Source organism: Phocoena sinus, chromosome 5 (assembly GCF_008692025.1).
Source record: "Phocoena sinus isolate mPhoSin1 chromosome 5, mPhoSin1.pri, whole genome shotgun sequence".
NCBI classification, from domain to species: domain Eukaryota; kingdom Metazoa; phylum Chordata; class Mammalia; order Artiodactyla; family Phocoenidae; genus Phocoena; species Phocoena sinus.
The window spans coordinates 103,920,616-103,939,192 of NC_045767.1; the positions used below are offsets into that span (position 1 = coordinate 103,920,616).

General features: G+C 37.5%; 1 protein-coding gene across 2 annotated transcripts in view; it reads left to right on the forward strand.

Moving 5' to 3' along the window:
• Positions 1–18,577, forward strand: part of KLHL2 (kelch like family member 2) — a 126,677-nt gene that overhangs the window by 10,736 nt on the left and 97,364 nt on the right. The window contains exons 2-3 of one of the 2 annotated variants that reach the window (XM_032632629.1): positions 932–1,057; positions 15,547–15,653. In XM_032632629.1, coding sequence (XP_032488520.1) covers positions 932–1,057; positions 15,547–15,653 — 233 coding nt within the window. Of the gene's footprint in view, positions 1–931; positions 1,058–15,546; positions 15,654–18,577 lie in introns of those variants that run through there. The other variant, XM_032632632.1, reaches the window with a different exon arrangement.

Sequence of the window (18,577 nt, forward strand, 5' to 3'; positions counted from 1 at the left end):
CACCCATTATAATTGTGATCGTAGTAAATTTCTAGAGTTGTGCAACCATCTCCTCAAAAAGTTCCTTTTGTCCGTCCATATGCAGTTAACCCTCCCCACAATGGCACCCTGATTTCATTTGTTAATTTTTTCGCTCCCAGATTTTGAAAGAATAATTTATACAGCAATACTAACATAGCTTTTACTCTTAAAAATTACACATTTAAATATGATATTAACTATCCATTGCTTAATGTAGGAAATGGTATTGAACATTAGTGAAAAGAATGGCCTTGAGGGTCAGACTAGCTGCACTCTTATCAGCTCTACCATTTACCCAGATTGTTTTCTGCCTCAATCTCTTTATCTTTATATGGGGATAATAATAGTAATTAGCTCACAGAGTTGTTGTGAGGATTAAACAAACAATGAAAGAAAATTTAGTACAGTGTCTGCCTTAAAGTTAATACTCAGTAAACAGTTAAAGTAGGTCCAAAGTATATGGGGTGAATAACCTTGCAGGTAGAAAACAAAATTCAAATCAGATTCTAAGCTTCTGAAGTGTGTGTAAAATACGACCCAGTTCCTGTCTTGGTTTGTAAATAGGCCCACTGCAGAATGTAAAAGCAGGTTAATTTCCAACAGAGAAAATCATTTCTCAGCATTTCTTCTGAAGGTATCTGCTAAACCATGTTTACTGAATTTTCTGTGCCCATCTTTGAGAGAGCTTTGAAACCAGGGAGGTAATTATCTACTTTTTTGTTAAAACCACAGTGACCATCAGAAAGTGTTCTGAATTGTTTTAGTCTTGGGTTGAAAAATGCTGTGAGACTTCCTCTAAATGAGTGGGGGAGAAGGGCATTCATTGTATCTCTCATAGCCTGATAAGTCTGAACTAAGCTATCTTTAATAAGATCTTTTTCTGTGTTTTGTTATTTTCTTTTATGTACAGATGCACAAAGCAGGGTCATCAGAAGCCTCTCGATTCAAAAGATGATAATACTGAAAAACACTGCCCGGTGACAGTGAATCCTTGGCATATGAAGAAAGCTTTTAAAGTCATGAATGAATTAAGAAGGTATTATTACATTAACATACCTTTATTTTTCACTATAAAGTGAATATATTCCCCACCCCTCATTTTTGCTTTGTTTGATACAGAGAACATTTAAAGCTTTTTCTGCAAGTTTTTTAAAGGAAGGAAGAAAGCAAAAAATTTATCAGAAGTGTGAATGGTATAAGGCTGCACTGTCCAATATGGTAGCCACTAGCCACATGTGGCTAGTCTGAATTGAGGTGCTCTGTAAGTGGAAAATACATAATGGATTTTCAAGACTAACTACCAAAAAAAAAGTAAAATATTTATTTATAAGTTTTAAAAATAATACATTTTGAAATGATATCAATGCTAATATTGGATATTTTGGGTTAAATAGAATTTTACTTAATTCTATTAAATTAATTTCACTTGTTTTTATTTTTAAATGGGATTACTAGAGAATTCTGACTTACATTATATTTCTATTGGACTGGCTGGTCTAGGGTTTCTAACTTATCATTGCAAAGCATATGAAAACTTTTATTAAATTTTTTTTATTGAATAGTTAATTTATAACATCATATTAGTTCCAGGTGTACAACATAGAGACTCAACATTTTTATAGATTATACTCCACTTAAAGTCACCACAAAATAATGTGTATATATCCTTGCGGCCTATCCATTTTATACATGGTAGTTTGTACCTCTCAGTCAAATCCACTACCCCCATCCTGCCTCTCCCATTCTTCTCCCCACTGGTAACCACCTGTGAGTCTGTTTCTCTTTTGCTATATTCACTAGTTCATTTTCTTTTTTAGATTCCACATATGAGTTATAACATAGAATATTTTTCTTTCTCTGACTTATTTCATTTAGCATAATACCCTCTAGACCCATCCATGTTGTTGCCAATGGCAGAATCTCATTCTTTTTTATGGCTGAGTAGTATTCCATTGTGTGTATATACCACATCTTCTTTATTCATTCAACTGTTGATGGACACTTAGGTTGCTTCTACATCTTGGCTATTGTAAATAATGCTGCTCTGTACATTCCGATGCGTGTATCTTTTCGAATTAGTGTTTTCATTTTCTTCAGATGTATACCCAGGATTAGAATTGCTGGTAGTTCTATTTTCAGTTTTTTGAGAAACCTCCATAATGTTTTCTGTAGTGGCTGTACCAAGTTATATTCCCACCAACAGTGTAAGAGTGTTTCCTTTTCTCCACATCTTTGTCAACGTTTGTTATTTGTAGATTTTTTGATGATAGCCATTCTGACAGGTGTGAGGTGATATCTCATTGTGGTTTTGATTTGCTTTTCTATGAAAATTACAGATGTTGAGCATCTTTTCATGTGTCTGGCCATTTGTATGTCTTCTTTGGAAAATGTCTATTCAGGCCTTCTGCCCATTTTTTAATCAGATTATGTTTTTGATATTGAATTGTATGAACTGTTTGTGTATTTTGGATATTAACAGCTTATCAGGCGTATCATTTGCAAATATTTTCTCCCATTTAGTAGGTTGTCTTATCATTTTGTCAATGATTTCCTTTGCTGTGCAAAAGCTTTTAAGTATAATTAGATCCCATTTGTTTATTTTTGCTTTTGTTTGTTTTGCCTTAGGAGACACACAAAAAAAATATTGCTATGATTTGTGTCAAAGAGTGTTCTGCCTATGTTTTTTTTTCTAGGTGCTTTATGGTTTCAGGTCTCTATTTAGGTCTTTAATCCATTTTGAGTTTATTGTTGTATATGGTTTGAGAAAATGTTCTACTTTCATTCTTATCATGTAGCTGTTCCGTTTTCCGAGCACCACTTGTTGAAGAGACTGTCTTTTCTCCATTGTATATTCCTGCCTCCTTTGTTGTACATTAATTGACCATAGATGGGCAATTCTTTATTCTGTTCCACTGATCTATGTTTCTGTTTTTGTGCCAATACCATGCTGCCTTGATTATGGTACTTTTTAGTCAGGGAGTGTGATACCTCCAGCTTTGTTCTTTTTTTCTCAAGACTGCTTTGGCTGTGCAGGGTCTTTTGTGGTTCCATATAAATTTTGGATTATTTGTTCTAGTTCTGTGAAAAATGTCATGTGTATTTTGATAGGGATTGCATTAAATTTATAGATTGCTTTGGGTAGTGTGGACATTTTAACAATATTAATTCTTCTAATCTATGTACATGGGCTATCTTTTCATTTCTTTGTATCATCTTCTTTTCCTTCATCAATATTTTATATTTTCAGAGTGTAGGTCTTTCACCTCCTTGGTTAAGTTTATTCTTAGGTATTTTATTTTTTTTTGGTGGATTTTGAATGGGATTGTTTTCTTACTTTCTCTGATAGTTCATTATTAGTATATAAAAAAGCAACAGACTTCCATATATTAATTTTGTCTCCTGCAAATTTACTAAATTCATTTGTTAGTTTAATATTTTATTGGTGGAGACTGTTAGGGTTTTCTATATATAGTATTATGTCATCTGCAAGTAGTAACAGTTTTACTTCTTCCCTTCCAATTTAGATTCCTTTTATTTCTCTTTCTTTTCTGATTGCTGTGGCTAGGACTTCCAATACTATGTTAAGTAGAAGTGGCAAGAGTGAGCATCCTTGTCTTGTTCCTGATTTTAGAAGAAAAGCTTTCAGCTTTAATCGTTGAGTATTATGTTGGCTAATGGTTTATCATAAATGGCCTTAATTATGTTGAGATATGTTTCCTCTGTACCCACTTTGGTGAGAGTTTTTATCATGAATGGATGTTGAATTTTGTTGAATACTTTTTTTGCATCTATTGAGGTGATAATGTGATCTTTATCCTTCCTTTTGTTAATGTGGTATATCACATTGATTTATGGGTGTTGGACCATCCTTGCATCCCTGAAATAAATTCCACTTGATCGTGGTATGTGATCCTATTTATATATTGTTGAATTCGGCTTGGTAATATTTTGTTGAGGATTTTTGCATCTGTATTCATCAGATATATTGGCCTGTAATTTTCTTTTTTTGTAATATCTTTTTCTGACTTTGGTATCAAGGTAATAATGATGGCCTTGTAGAATGAATTTGGGAGTGTTCAGTCCTCTTTAATTTTTTGGAATAGTTTGAGAAAGATAGGTATTAGCTCTTCTTTATATGTTTGGTAGAACTACCCTGTGAAGCCATCCTGTCCTGGACTTTTGTTTGCTGAGAGGTTTTTTTAATTACAGATTTAATTTCATTACTAGTGATTGGTCTGTTCAAATTGTCTGATTTTTCTTGATTCAGTCTTGACAGTTTGTATGTTTCTGGAAATTTGTCCATTTCTACTAGGTTGTCTAATTTGTTAGCATATAACTGTTCGTAGTATTCTCTTATGATTTTTTTGTATCTCTGTGGTATAGGTTGTTATTTCTCCTCTTTCAGTTTTTATTTTATTTGAGTCCTCTCTTGCTGGTGAGCCTGGCTGAAAGTTTATCAGTTTTGTTTATCTTTTAAAAAAGCTCTTGGTTTCATTGTTTTTTGTTTGCTTTTGTTTTGGTTTGTTTAGTCTCTGTTTTACTTATTTTCCCTTTGATCTTTATTATTTCCTCCCTTCTGATGATTTTGGGCTTTGTTAGTTCTTTTTTTTTAATTCCTTTAGATGTAGATTAGGTTGTTTGAGATTTTTCTTTTTTCTTGAGGAAGGCCTGTATCACTATAAACTTCCCTCTTAAAACTGCTTTTGCTGCATTCCATAGATTTTGGAAAGTTGTGTTTTCATTTTCATTTGTCTTGAGGTATTTTCTGATTTTCTCTTTGATTTCTTTATTGACCCATTGGTTTTTTTAGTAGCATGTTTAGTCTCCATGTGTTTGTGCTTTTCGCATTCTTCTTTTTGTATTTGATTTCTTGTTTCACGCTGTTGTGGTTGGAAAAAATGCTTGATATAATTTGTGTCCTCTCAAATTTGTTGAGACTTGTCTGTGGCTTAGCATGTGATCTCTCCTGGAGAACATTCCATGTGTACTTGAAAAGAAAGTACATTCTGCTGTTTTGGATGGAATGTCTTGTCTTGTAGATATCTTTTAAGTCCAACTGGTCCAATGTGGTATTTAAGACACTGTTTCCTTATTGATTTTTGTCTGGATGATCTGTCCATTGATGTCAGTGGGGTGTTAATGTCCCCTCCTATTATTGTATTATTGTCAACATCTCCCTTTATGTCTGTTAATATTTGCTTTATATATTTAGGTGCTCCTGTATTAGGTGCATATATGTTAATGAGTGTTACATCCTCTTCTTGTATTGATCTCTTTATTTATAATGTCCTTCTTTGTCTTTTGTTATAGACTTTGTTTTAAAGTCTGCTTTGTCTGACATGAGTATTTCTACTCCTGCTTTCTTTTCATTTCCATTTGCATGAAATATAAGAAAACTTTTAGACAGAGAAAAATGTAAATCTCTCTTTGGTGGTGGTGGTGGTAGTGTTAGTTTTGGGGGAGTAGTGACCTGCCCATTGCTAAGTAATTCTCAAATATGTTAAGAGTCACCGCAGTGAAAGAGTGACTTTAAAAGTTGATTGAAAAACGAGTAGCAATTTTTTAATTAAAAGACTAATGTATGTATTAACAGGCTTGGTTTTATTCTCTTAGCATTTTGTGAAAGACATATATTTTCCCATCATTCCCTTTGTGAAAGTACATATATTTAAAAGCTTGGGCTAAGAAGGGAGTGACTTAAACTTTCCTTTAATCTCTCTATGCTATATCTTCCTGAAAGCTCATCCTTTTTTTTTGTTCCATCATTTGTTTGTTTCTTCTTTAATTAAAGATTCAGTAAATATTCATCTGCTGGGTGCTGGAGATACAATGGTAAGCAAAACAGACATGGCTGCTACCCTCATGGGGCTTATGATTGACTGCAGGAAGCAGGCATTAATCAAAGAATCACACAAATAATTTACTGTAAATTTTAATGGCAGTAACTGCTACAGGGAGGGCTATGAAGTTAGATAACAGTGGTCAGGGAAAGCTTCCCTGAGAAGATAAGAATAATTGTGCTGAGATCGAAAGGAAAAGAGAAGTAAGGAAATGAAGTCAGGCATAGGGAATGGCAGTGTCCAAGTCTTGTGGTGGGAGTGAGCTAGCCTCCTGGAGGAGCTGAGGGGTAGCTGGAGTGCAGATGGCTGGGGGGTCATGGCAAGAGAGGAGGCTGAGTGAGTAGGTGAGGGCCAGCATTCTTAGAGCCTTCTGCATTTTGGTCTTTATCAGGAGTTGCCGTGGGAGAAGCCATTGGAGAGTTTTAAGCAGGGATGTGACATGATCAGATCAGATTTGTATTTTGAAAAGAACACACTGGCTGCTGGGTGGAGAGTGGATTGGAGAGAGAGAGATAAGAGAAAATTAAACTAAATAATGGATATTAGATTTGTTTCCTAGTGCTGCTCTGACATCAGTTTCAGTAAGTAGGTTTTCATTTAGTTTTGGGGAGAAAATATAGCTGGGATAATCCAGCAGGTCTGCCCATGCTGTTTCAGTTAATCTCGTTGCAAAAGTAGTTATTAGAATGTAAAATGCAGTCGTTATTAAGTGATACTGAAGGAAAAGTAAGAAAAATAGTCTGGTTATTTTGAGACATTTTCTTTTTCTTTGAAAAATCTAGAAAGACTGACTTTTAATAGGTCTATTCATGTTACTTTTCCCCCCACTCCCATGGGGCTGGTAGCCAGACCTTCCACTGATGTGTGAGTGGGCCCCTGTTGATGAAGGTCTCAGTCAGTAAACTACAGGGAGGGCCACACCTAGCTCTCCTTCCTGAGGTGAATGACCCTAGTTTTTGGACAAACTCTTTGGCCTTGGGCCAGTTGTTTTACTTTTTTGAGCCTTAACTATAAAATGAGGGGAGTGGATGGAATGCAGTCTAAGGTTCATTGCTGCTCTGACGTTCTTTTGGCCTGTGAGGTTTTTTCCTGCTTCCCTGCATGTGGTGCACCTTGTCTCATCCTGGGATTACTTAGCTGTAGCCGTCATTCAGCTGTTTGTACCATTTTGGGGGTGAACTATATGGCTGTGGAACAGTATGTTTTTGATCTTTGTGTTGCACCATTTCAGTAGCTAGCATGTAACCAGGCTAATAGTTGATGTTGATTTTCAGAATGAAGAATGACCTTTGAATAGCTAAGTCTTGGCTGCCACATCCACAACAAGGATTGTTTTAATGAAGTCAACGACTTGCTAGTGTTTTAAAAAATGAACTCTCTTTGAGGCTCATCAGCACTTTTTTTTTTTTTAATGTCACTCCCTTTTCTCTTACCCCTTATTGCCAATTTTATGTAATTCTGTTGTTTTTTTTTTTTGCGGTACGTGGGCCTCTCACTGTTGTGGCCTCTCCCGTTGCGGAGCGTAGGCTCCGGACACTCAGGCTCAGCGGCCATGGCTCACGGGCCCAGCCGCTCTGTGGCATGTGGGATCTTCCTGGACCGGGGCACGAACCCATGTCCGCTGCATCGGCAGGCGGACTCTCAACCACTGCGCCACCAGGGAAGCCCTGTAATTCTGTTTTTTTAAAAATAAATTTATTTATTTATTTTTGGCTGTGTTGGGTCTTCGTTGTTGTGCGCAGGCTTTTCTCTCATTGCGGTTAGTGGGGGCTACTCTTTGTTGCAGTGCGTGGGCTTCTCATTGCAGTGGCTTCTCTTGTTGCGGAGCACGGGCTCTAGGAGTGTGGGCTCCGTAGTTGTGGCTTGCGGGTTCTAGAGCGCAAGCTCGGTAGTTTTGGCACATGGGCTCAGTTGCTCCGTGGCATGTGGGATCTTCCCGGACCAGGGATTGAACCCATGTCTCCTGCATTGGCAGGCAGATTCCTAACCACTGCACCACCAGACAAGTCCCAGTAATTCTTAAAACAAACAAACAAACAAACAAAATCTCTGAAGAAACCTACTCCTTGTACAGCTGAAAATCTTTTGTTATTTCCTGTCCTTGTGTCAACTTCCTGCTGCCAGAAATAGGTAGCTGAGAGTGGCTTCCTGACTTCTGGGAAGGGAGAACTTCCTTGTTCTCTCCATTCTGCTCTTGGGCTGTCACCTCTAATAGGTAGAATATCAGCTGTACCCTAGAGAGTGTTGTTATTAACCTTTGGCTAATGAAAGAGAAATTTTAGAAGTAAAAGTCACTTTTCTTTCAATTATACTTGGTGTAAGGTATGGTTATGGGAATAGGAGGGCAGGAGTTTTGTAAAGTTTAAGTTATAGAATTTTTTTTTAATATAAATTTTATTTATTTATTTTTGGCTGCGTTGGGTCTTCGTTGCTGCCCACGGGCTTTCTCTAGTTGTGGCAAGTGGGGGCTACTCTTCGTTGCAGTGAGAGGGCTTCTCATTGCGGTGGCTTCTCTTGTTACAGAGCACTGGCTCTAGGCATGCAGGCTTCAGTGTTGTGGCCCGTGGGCTTCAGTAGTTGTGGCTTGCGGGCTTTAGAGTGCAGGCTCAGTAGTTGTGGCGCACGGGCTTAGTTGTTCCTCAGCATGTGGGATCTTCCCAGACCAGGGCTCAAACCCATTTCCCCTGCATTGGCAGGCAGATTCTTAACCACTGTGCTGCCAGGGAAGCCCCAAGTTATAGAATTATAACTTAAGTTTAACTTAAGAATTATAATTTAAATTTATAGAAATGGAATGTTACATTTTCTTTAAACTAGTTTTTCATTTCTTTTAGACAGGAGGCCCAGATATAGCTCTATGACCCAGTCCAATACGAGTTTGAATAACTTGCAATTATTGGTTTTAAAAACCCTGTGGTCACTTCTAAACAGTGTAGTCAGCAAGTATTTGTAAGTACCTGGTTCTCCTTTGAAGTCAGCTAGCACGCCCAGAGGCTGTGTGGGAGCCAGAGCCAGTGTCTGATGTGGCCCCTGCCTTTCGAGTGACCTGATTGTGCAGGAGATATAGAGAAGAGGATGAGGTGGTGGAATATCATGTGCAAAATGTGGGTCCTGAAAAGGATTCTCACAAGAGAAAGTCACAGAGGTGGTTTTGATTGGGCCTGATAGGGATGCAGTAGGATTCATAAAAAGGACTGGAGAGGAAAGGCAGTTCCTGATCTGGATAATTGTACAAGTTAGGGATGGGCTAAATGTAACCTGTTTGGTAAAGTGAATCAAGAAGAGTTCATGCTAGGGAGTCTGTGGAAAAGGTCAGAATTATGGCAGGCTTAAACAGTGTGATTCATTGGGATTTAATTCCAAGGACAGTGGGAATCAGTGAAGGTTTTTGAGAAAGGGTGTAGCATCATAAGACTAATGATGTTGAGAAACAGCCTGGCAGCATAGTGAAAGGTGAGTCTTGTACAGCAACACATCTCTGGTGGGGAATTCAGCTCTGTACATTTCCTAGGTATGGCTTGGCAGGAGGAGGAGTTTTTCAAAGCACTAACACACTGACATTTTCCAAATCAAAGCAATAGACCTTTACAGAGTGCTTACTCTATGCAACACACTGTATTGGGCCTGTGGAGCAGACAGAGGAGCAGGCTGTACCCCGGACACACATTTGCTTGAGGACATTACACCGTGAGCTTTTTGAGATGACCCAAAAAGGAGCTGTCAGATTTAATGTTTTGTGTTTAAAGTAAATTTAAAAAAAAAAGTCTGTTTTCTAGGATATGGGATAAGACTGGACTTGAGTTTTAAAAGTTCCAATGAGCATTACTGGGGCGGGGCAACCTATTATTTGTTTAGAAGAAAGCTAATATTGATCCTTAAGTTGCATTTAGGAGTTGAAACTTTTTAGCAAGGATAAGTCTTATGAAGCAGTCTGAATGTTTGCCTATATATCACACAGAAGCCATAAACATTTAGTTGTTCAGTTACAATAGCATTTCTTACATTCCAGAAGATAATTTAAACAGAAGATCCTGGATCCCTCTCTTAAGGGAATGCTTATTGTATTTTTCCCCCAGGACTTTTAGCCATTGTGGACCCAGATCATTACTAGGATTATATCTGTTGTGCACCTATGAAAACTTTGAGTTTGTGGCTCTTCTTTGATTGTTTGTACTTCGTTGCTTAGGTAGCAAGTGAATTAAACAACAAACTGAAGTGAGACTACATTTTCATAGCTTTATATTACTGTTTTTGAAAGAGATTTAGGAAATTACACAGGGTGTGAATTTTTTTTATCACTATGTATATGTATTTCTGTAGTAAAACGTTGTCAGTTTCTTTTGTTTTTATATTGTACTAAAGTAGAATATAAAACATTCCTTGAAGGACAGAGCAGTTGGGAAGGGTCCCTAAATCAAGCAAACTTGTTTATTTAAGAAAGTTTAAGAGACATTTTGAAGCTAATGGTCTCAATTTAACTGGTAATCTTCTACAGTGTATCTTAAGTACTTGTGATAGATTTCTTATTAGGTGGTGTTTGTTGAGCATGGATAAAACCATTAAACATTTCAAAGATGTGAAGAATGGATGGTAGTGAATGAATTTGCTTCTGTTTTGTCTTCTCTTTCCTGGTGTGGGGTGCTGTGCTGCCTCAGGGTTTGCCTTCAGCATCCCCTCCTAAGTCAGAAAATCGGAAGATGCTACCTTCGCTGTTTTTCTTTTAAATTATTATAGCTAAGAGTATCTAGCTCATGTTTTGTTTCACCAAGTTTTTTGAAAAGGTAACTTTTAATAAGGAAGTTTTCTTTGTACATATTCTCCATTTTCTACATGTAGTCGAGCTTTTATCACACATGTTCAGAAACCCACTCCTGCCATTTCTGTTTCCCCTCTCTGAAATCCTCATCTCTCCATTTTGCCTCCTCCCCATCATCTTTTCCCTGTCACTCATATCTTCTTTCACTTTATTTCTAATTATTCTTTTCGCCTCCTCTCAACTGTGACCAAGTATTCTTAAAAGTCCTCAAATCTGGAGTTGTTACCTTCCCTTCTCGACAAATACTCAGTAATGTGCTTCCCCCCGACATCTTCCTGTGGCTTGGTTTTGTCACTTTTCCCTGTCATTCTGTTCTCTTGATTCTATGTGAGATTCTCTATTCTGGGATCCTTTTCTAGTTTAAGGCAGTTTCTAAATCACTGACTGTAGTAGGTTTTCATACGAGTTTCCAAGTTGACTGTCATCCTTTCCTGCTTCCTGTTAGAAAATCTCAGCAGGTGCAAATCTGTTGAAGGGGCTGTGCTGTTTTTCAGGGCTCTAATTGTGGTGGTGAGCCTTAGTAAGCCCAACAGCTAGGTTTTCCCTGTGCTTCACTGCCACAGAAATTCAAATTCAAACCATCATTGTTTTAAGATGAAGAAGGTGATGGTGGTGACACTTGTTATGGAGTTGTGTTGCTCTTCAAGATTATTGACATTTTAGCTAGGTTGCGTCTCCCTTGTCTGTAAATGACACTATCAGTTTTTGGAGGTTTGGTTAAATATAACTGATTTAAGTCAGTGATCAGGAAGCCTTTCACCTTTAAAACAGCTTGTTTTCATTCCCCACCTCCCTACTTTCTGAGCAGCCAGAACCTGATAAAGTAGCTGATCAGCAGCTCCGCATCTGGCTCATCCTGTGCTTCCTCACTAGCTTTTAACTTTCTTGGCTTCTGACCTCTTGCCTAACTTCTTTTTCTGTCTTGCTCTTGTTTCTTTATCCTAACACTGATGCTGCTCCAAAGATGCCTTTGGGCACATTCCGAGGCTGTGGCTTGTGTTTGCTCTGTGGAGTCTGGCTAAAGCTCATCTCAGCAGCCTAGCACCTCGGCGGTTATTCTGATTCTGCTCCATGTGGCAGGAGGTGCCTCCAGATCTCACACAGCCTGGCACCTGAGGAAGAAAGGTGGACAGATGCTATCGATGTAATCTCTCCACCACCCCCACTTCCAGTAGAAAGTAAATTCTTGTTTCGTGAAACTACCAATTATTTTAGATATGTCAGAGCCTAATGGCACATTTTACTTTAAGAAGATACACATTAGTCCCCCCTTATCCAAGGTTTTAGTTACTGTAGTCAACCACACTCTGAAAATATTAAATGGAAAATTCCAGAAATACACAATTCATAAGTTTTAAATTGAGTACTGTTCTGAGTAGTGTGATGAAATCTCACTGTCCTGCTCCATTCTGCTTGGGGCATGAATCATCCCTCTGTCCAGTGTGTCCCGGCCGTTAGCCCTCTTGGTTATCAGGTTGACTTGCAGTATCACAGTGCTTGTGTTCAAGTGACCATTATTTTAACTCATAATGGCCCCAAAGCACAGGAGAAGTGATGCTGGCAATTCAGATGTGCCGAAGATATGCTGTAAAGTACTTCCTTTAAGTGAAAGGGGTGAATGTTCTTGACTTAGTAAGAAAAGAAAAAAAATCATATGCTGAGGTTGCTAAAGATCTATGGTAAGAAGGAATCTTCTATCTGTGAAATAGTGAAAAAGGAAAAAGAAATTTATGCTAGTTTTGCTTTTGCACCTCAAACTATGAAAGTTACAGCCACAGGGCATGATAATTGCTTAGTTAAGATAGAGAAGGCATTAAATTTGTTTAGTAAGATATTTCGAGAGAGAGGTTACATTCACATAACTTTTATTACAGTATAGTTATCATTGTTATATTTTATTACTAGTTACTGTTAATCTCTTACTGTGCCTAATTTATAAATTGAACTTTATCATGGGTATGTATGTGTAGGAAATAACATGGTACATATAGGTTTCGGTACTATCTGTGGTTTTAGGGATCCACTGGAGGTCTTGGAATGTATCCACCATGATTAAGGGAGGCTTCTGTATATACAGCAGTGATAGGATTTTCTAGTCTTAGGAATTCATTTGTTTGATATCAGAAAACCAAAGGGTGTCTAGATATATTTGGGTATGATTCATTTTCAAAGCAATTCTTTTCTTGAGAAGGACCGATTTTCATGATGTTTCACTTGGGAGATGAGTGCCTATCTTTTTTTCTGTGTCATTTGAGTTTTACATAAGGCCTGTGTAACTCCTGTTATTCTCCACACTTGAGCTTAGAAGCAGTTTTCTTTCCAAAGCTTTCCTGTATGTTTGGGCTTGACCTGTCTCCTGTGTACTCAAACACCCCACACTTGCCCTAATAGCTATCAATTCATTTTGCAAGTACCTGTCACCTTGTCTTTTTCCCCAGCTCCACTGTAAACTCCTTGTTATCACGGACATTGTCTTGTTTACTGTGGTAAACTGACATAGTCCTTGGTGCCCAGTACGCACTTTAGATATTTGATGAATGAGTGAATAAATTCAGATTTTGCTAAGTAGCAACTTTATTTATACCATTATTCTGAAAGACTTTTTCTTCTATAGTCCATTCCCTCGTTAGATTTCACATAATAGGAATATAAACTCACCATGTAGACTTTGGGTATGGGTTGCTAAAACAAGTTTGTTATTTTTATTGCCGGATTTTATTTGTAGCCCTCCTCACCTAAAGTCATTCAGCTTCTTGTGAACATGCACACTTGGAATGAAGAGGTAAGGGCCAGAGTCAACAGACACACACATTGGCTGAATGATAAGAAGGTTGGTCAAATCTCTCTAGTCTGTGAGTGCTGTTTTAAAAACATGTTATTGCTAGAGACAGAAAGATAAAAAATTGAACACTAAAACTAAGCATGTCCTTGATCTATAATGTGGCATTAGACTCCACGTGACCTAACCCAGGGTGTGGCTGCATACTGGTTTGGCAGTGTTTTTACTCTATTAGTTAACTAACATCAGGTAATAAGCCGGGAAGGCCAAGATAATTATGTGATAGCCAGTGGGTGTTATGCTAGAAGGTTTGGATCAATGAGTAATTATAATTGAAGTTGAATGTAATCAATTATGTGATTTGGAGGCATTCAAGTGTAATTCCAATTATGTTCCATCTTGAAACCAGAACACTAAGAAGGATTATTGACAAAAGGAAAATAGACATAAAGATGCACTTGACTCACGTTTGAACTGTGTCCAGATGACCTGGTCACCGTAGGAAACCTGGATGGCCCTGCTGACCCCAGCATCCCTCTTCTCCTTCTCGCCCATGCTTCTTGTGCCACACACCCCGTTTGTGCTTTGCTGCTTCATGTCTCTGTCCAGCAGCATCTGCTGTTCTCTCTGTGTGGGGTTCTCTTGTCCTTCTCCATCCAGCTAACACTTACTTGTGTTTAGAACTCGGCTAAGGGCAGTAGCTGCAGGACACCTTTTCTGACCCCTAGTCTGATTTAGATGCTCCCCTGTTCCCCTAGCATCTTCACTCTGGCGCTTTCCACTTTGTCCTGTAATCCTTGCATTGTCAGTCCTTTCTGCTAGTCTCCTTAATGGCAGAGATAATCTTGCAGGACTTTGTTGAATTTGATTTTTTCTAACTATTCTTGTAGTGGTAGTGCTAAAAACCCACTAAAACCGGCTCTTTTATAAACTATATATAGAACTTTAAAAAATAGCTTCTAGTATACAGTATGTCAAATAATAATTGGGTGTTGTTTCTTTCTTTATATTCCCTGTTTTATTCAAGCTTTAACAAGTCTTAAAACCACATAGCTTTAGATGGTTTTGTGAGCCAGACTCCATAGATTTGAATCCGGGCATTGCCACTAGTGGTGACTTCAGGCTTCTTATTCATCTTTTCCTTGGTTTCCCCAGCTATACATTTTAAGGGTAAAAATCACAATAACATGGATCCCATAAGGTTTTGGTAGGGTCTAAGTGAAATAATACATGCAGGTGGAGCTCCTGTATAACACCTTCCTGAAAACACCACTGACTTCCCCCTGCTTAACTTGTGAACCCATGGAATTCATAGAATTGCAGAATGATTTTATCTGCGCAGAGCAGACTGTAGACTTTGTCAGTTTTCCACACTGATCTGGAGAAGCTACAGCTGAGTGATGGCCACCTCTTGAGTCTAACACGTGACCTGCCTGATGTCACATATGGCATCGTGACCTGTGCTTCAACTTACAGCGCACAGCATTAAAATTACATTTAATTTTATGTGTGATAATATTTTCTGACCTTGAAGAATGAGATATTTTGCATTGGGAAAATGTTCTGATTAAGTTAGACTTCAAATGCTCAAACGCCTTTCAAGCAGCAGGTGTAGTTGAATGTAATTTTACCTTTGCTTGATGACCTAGGACATTTTCTATGTCTGTATAGTTTTGATACTTTGACCCAATTTAGTTTTCTCCATGTGTTTTATTTTGTCTTTATCTTCGTGTCATACCACCATCTGCCACTTCTGCTGATGCAGTTCTTAATGCAAACAGCCTCCCCTTTTACACCCCATTAATGGTTTGCTGCCAGTAATTTATATTAGGTTGAGAAATCAGTAATCAAGTTTGGAAAGATTTCTCTATTAAACAAAGGCAAGATTCTGAGTGAGGGCCAAGGCATGTTGGCCTATGTCATGACTGTTTTCTATGTTCTTCATGTTTGGGTATCCTGTTTTTAAGGATGGAAATTTTTAGTTAGTTTTAACTTCACAAAATTGGGCTTTTACTATAAAATTTTTGCATAGGGTGTTCAATACACTTACTCTTGTTATTAAAATTATTCTCTCCCTGTTTTGTTAACAGTCAGAATTTGCTGTGTGATGTCACGATTGTGGCTGAAGACATGGAAATCTCTGCTCACAGAGTGGTGCTGGCCGCCTGTAGTCCTTACTTTCATGCCATGTTTACAGGTATGAAATGTTTTAGTTATGGATGTTTATAAAGTGTATACAGATCTGGGCTTTTCTTTCCATATTTTCTTTCCTTATTAACATTTTATTGTTATGAAGTTAAGCATTGTAATAGAAGAAAATGCTCTTGCTTTGTTTTAAATTACTCCTCATCTTTGTTTTTCATTCTTGTAATGGTGTTGTGTACATACATGTGTCCATTACATACATGTATATGTTACATACAAATACAATTTTATGCTCAGTTTCCCCCCTTTACATTTATATTTGCATATATTGGCTAAGTTTGCCTTCTTGCCATTTATAACAGCCTTTGGCACTTTCTTATTTTGACAAAAGTAAATTGCTTTTACTGTTTCACATTTCTTCAAATGATTTTCACATTTGCCTCATCCAGTGTTTATAGTGAACAAAGAGATGTTTATTTAATGCCTTTTGATTCAGAAATATAAGAAAATAGAGTGGATACTTAGGCAACTGTAAAAATACATAAAATGATTTTAATATTTCTGGCAAAAAAGCAATTTGTGCCTGCCACACTGGAAGCCTTTAAAAATATAGTTGATGTACAATATTATGTTTCAGGAGCACTATATAATGGTTTGACATTTGCGTGCTTTATGAAATGATCACCACGATAAGTCCTTTAACCATCTGTCACCATACAAAGTTACTATAATATTATTGTCCTTATGCTGTTGTATATTACATCCCCATGGCTTATATACGTTATAACTGGAGGTTTGTATCACTTAACTATTCACCTAATTCTCCCACCCGACCCCACCCCCACCATACTCCCTTCTGTGAACTGTTTGTTCTCTGTATCTGTTGAGTGTTTTCATTTTATTTATTTATGTTTTTATTTCACATATGAAATCATTTGATATTTGTATTCTCTGTCTCACTTATTTCACTTAGCATGATACCCTCTAGGTCCATCCATGTTGTTGCAAATGGCAAGATTTCATTCTTTTTTAAGCCTGTTAATCCATTGTATATATATATACCACATCTTCTTTATCCATTTATCTATCAACGGACACAGGTTGCTTGCATTTGTTGGCTATTGTAAATAATGCTTTGGTGAACATAGGGGTGCACATATCTTTCCAATTACTGTTTTTGTTTTCTTCAGAAGTGGAATTTCTGAATCATATGGTAGTTCTATTTTTAATTTTTTGAGGAACCTCCATACTGTTTTCCATAGTGGTTGTACCAGTTTAAAATCCCACAAACAGTACACAAGGGCTTCCTTTTCTTTACATCCTCACCAATATTTGTTATTTATTATCTTCTTGAAAATAGCCATTCTGACAGGTATGAGGTAGTATCTCATTCTGGTTTTGATTTGCATTTCCCTGGTGATTAGTGATGCTGACTATCTTTTCACATGTCTGTTGGCCATCTGTATATCTTCTTTGGAAAAATGTGTATACAAGTACTCCTCCCATTTTTCAATTTTTTTGTTGTTGTTGAGTTGTATGAGTTCTTTGTATATTTTGGATAGAAACTCCTTACTGGGTAGTTCATTTGCAAATACCTCCTTCCATTTGGTAGGCTGCCTTTGTTGATAGTTTCCTTTGCTGTGCAAAAACTTTTTTTTTTTTTTTTTTTTTGTGGTACACGGGCCTCTCACTGTGGTGGCCTCTCCCGTTGCGGAGCACAGGCTCCGGATGCACAGGCACAGCGACCACGGCTCACGGGCCCAGCTGCTCCCCGGCATGTGGGATCTTCCCGGACCGGGGCACGAACCCGTGTCCCCTGCATCGGCAGGCAGACTGTCAACCGCTGCGCTACCAGGGAAGCCCCCAAACCTTTTTAGTTTCATGTAGTACCATTTGTTCATTTTTGCTTTTTTGCCCTTGCCTGAGGAGAAAGATCCAAAAAATATTGCTAAGACAATGCTGCCTATGTTTTCTTCTAGGACTTTTATGGTTTCAGGTCTTACATTTAAGTTTTTAATCCATTTTGAGTTTATTTTTGTGCATGGTGCTAGAAAGTAGTCCAGTTTGATTCTTTTGCATGTAGCTGTCCACTTTTCCCAGCATTGTTTATTTAAGAGACTACCTGTTCCCCATTGCCTCCTTTGTTGGAGATTAATTGACCATATAAGTTTGGATTTATTTCTCTACTCTCTATTCTGTTACATTGATCTATGTATCTTTTTTGTGTGTTCCAGTACCAGACTGTTTTGATTACTGTAGCTTTGTAGTATAATTTGAAATCAGGGAACATGATACCTCTAGCTTTGTTCTCCTATCCCAAGATTGCTTTGGCTATTTGGGGTCTTTTGTGTTTCCATACAAATTTTAGAATTATTTGTTCTAGTTCTGTGAAAAATGTCATGGGTATTTTGATAGGGATTGCACTGAATCTGTAGATTACCTTAGGGTTTATGGTCATTTTAACAATATTAATTCTTCCAACCCATGAGCACAGTATATCTTTCCATTTGTTTGTGTTGTCTTCAATTTCTTTCATCAGTGTCTTATAGCTTTCAAAGTACAAGTTTTTTGCCTCTTTGGTTATATTTATTCTTAGGTATTTTATTCTCTGATGAAATTGTTAATGAGATTGTTTAATTTCTCTTTCTGATAGTTTGTTATTAGTGTATAGGAACACAACAGATTTCTGTATTACATTTTTATCCTGGATCTTTACTGAATTCATTTATTAATTCTGATTTTTTTGGTAGCATCATTAGGATTTTCTATATATGGTGTCATGTCCTCTGTAGACAGTGACAGTTTTACTTCTTCCTTTCCAATTTGGATTCCTTTTATTTATGTTTCTTCTCTGATTGCTGTGGCCAGGACTTCCAAAACTATGTTGAATAAAAGTGGTGAGAGTGGACATCCTTGTTTTGTTCCTGATCTTAGAGGAAATGCTCTCAGCTTTTCATCATTGAATATGATGTTAAC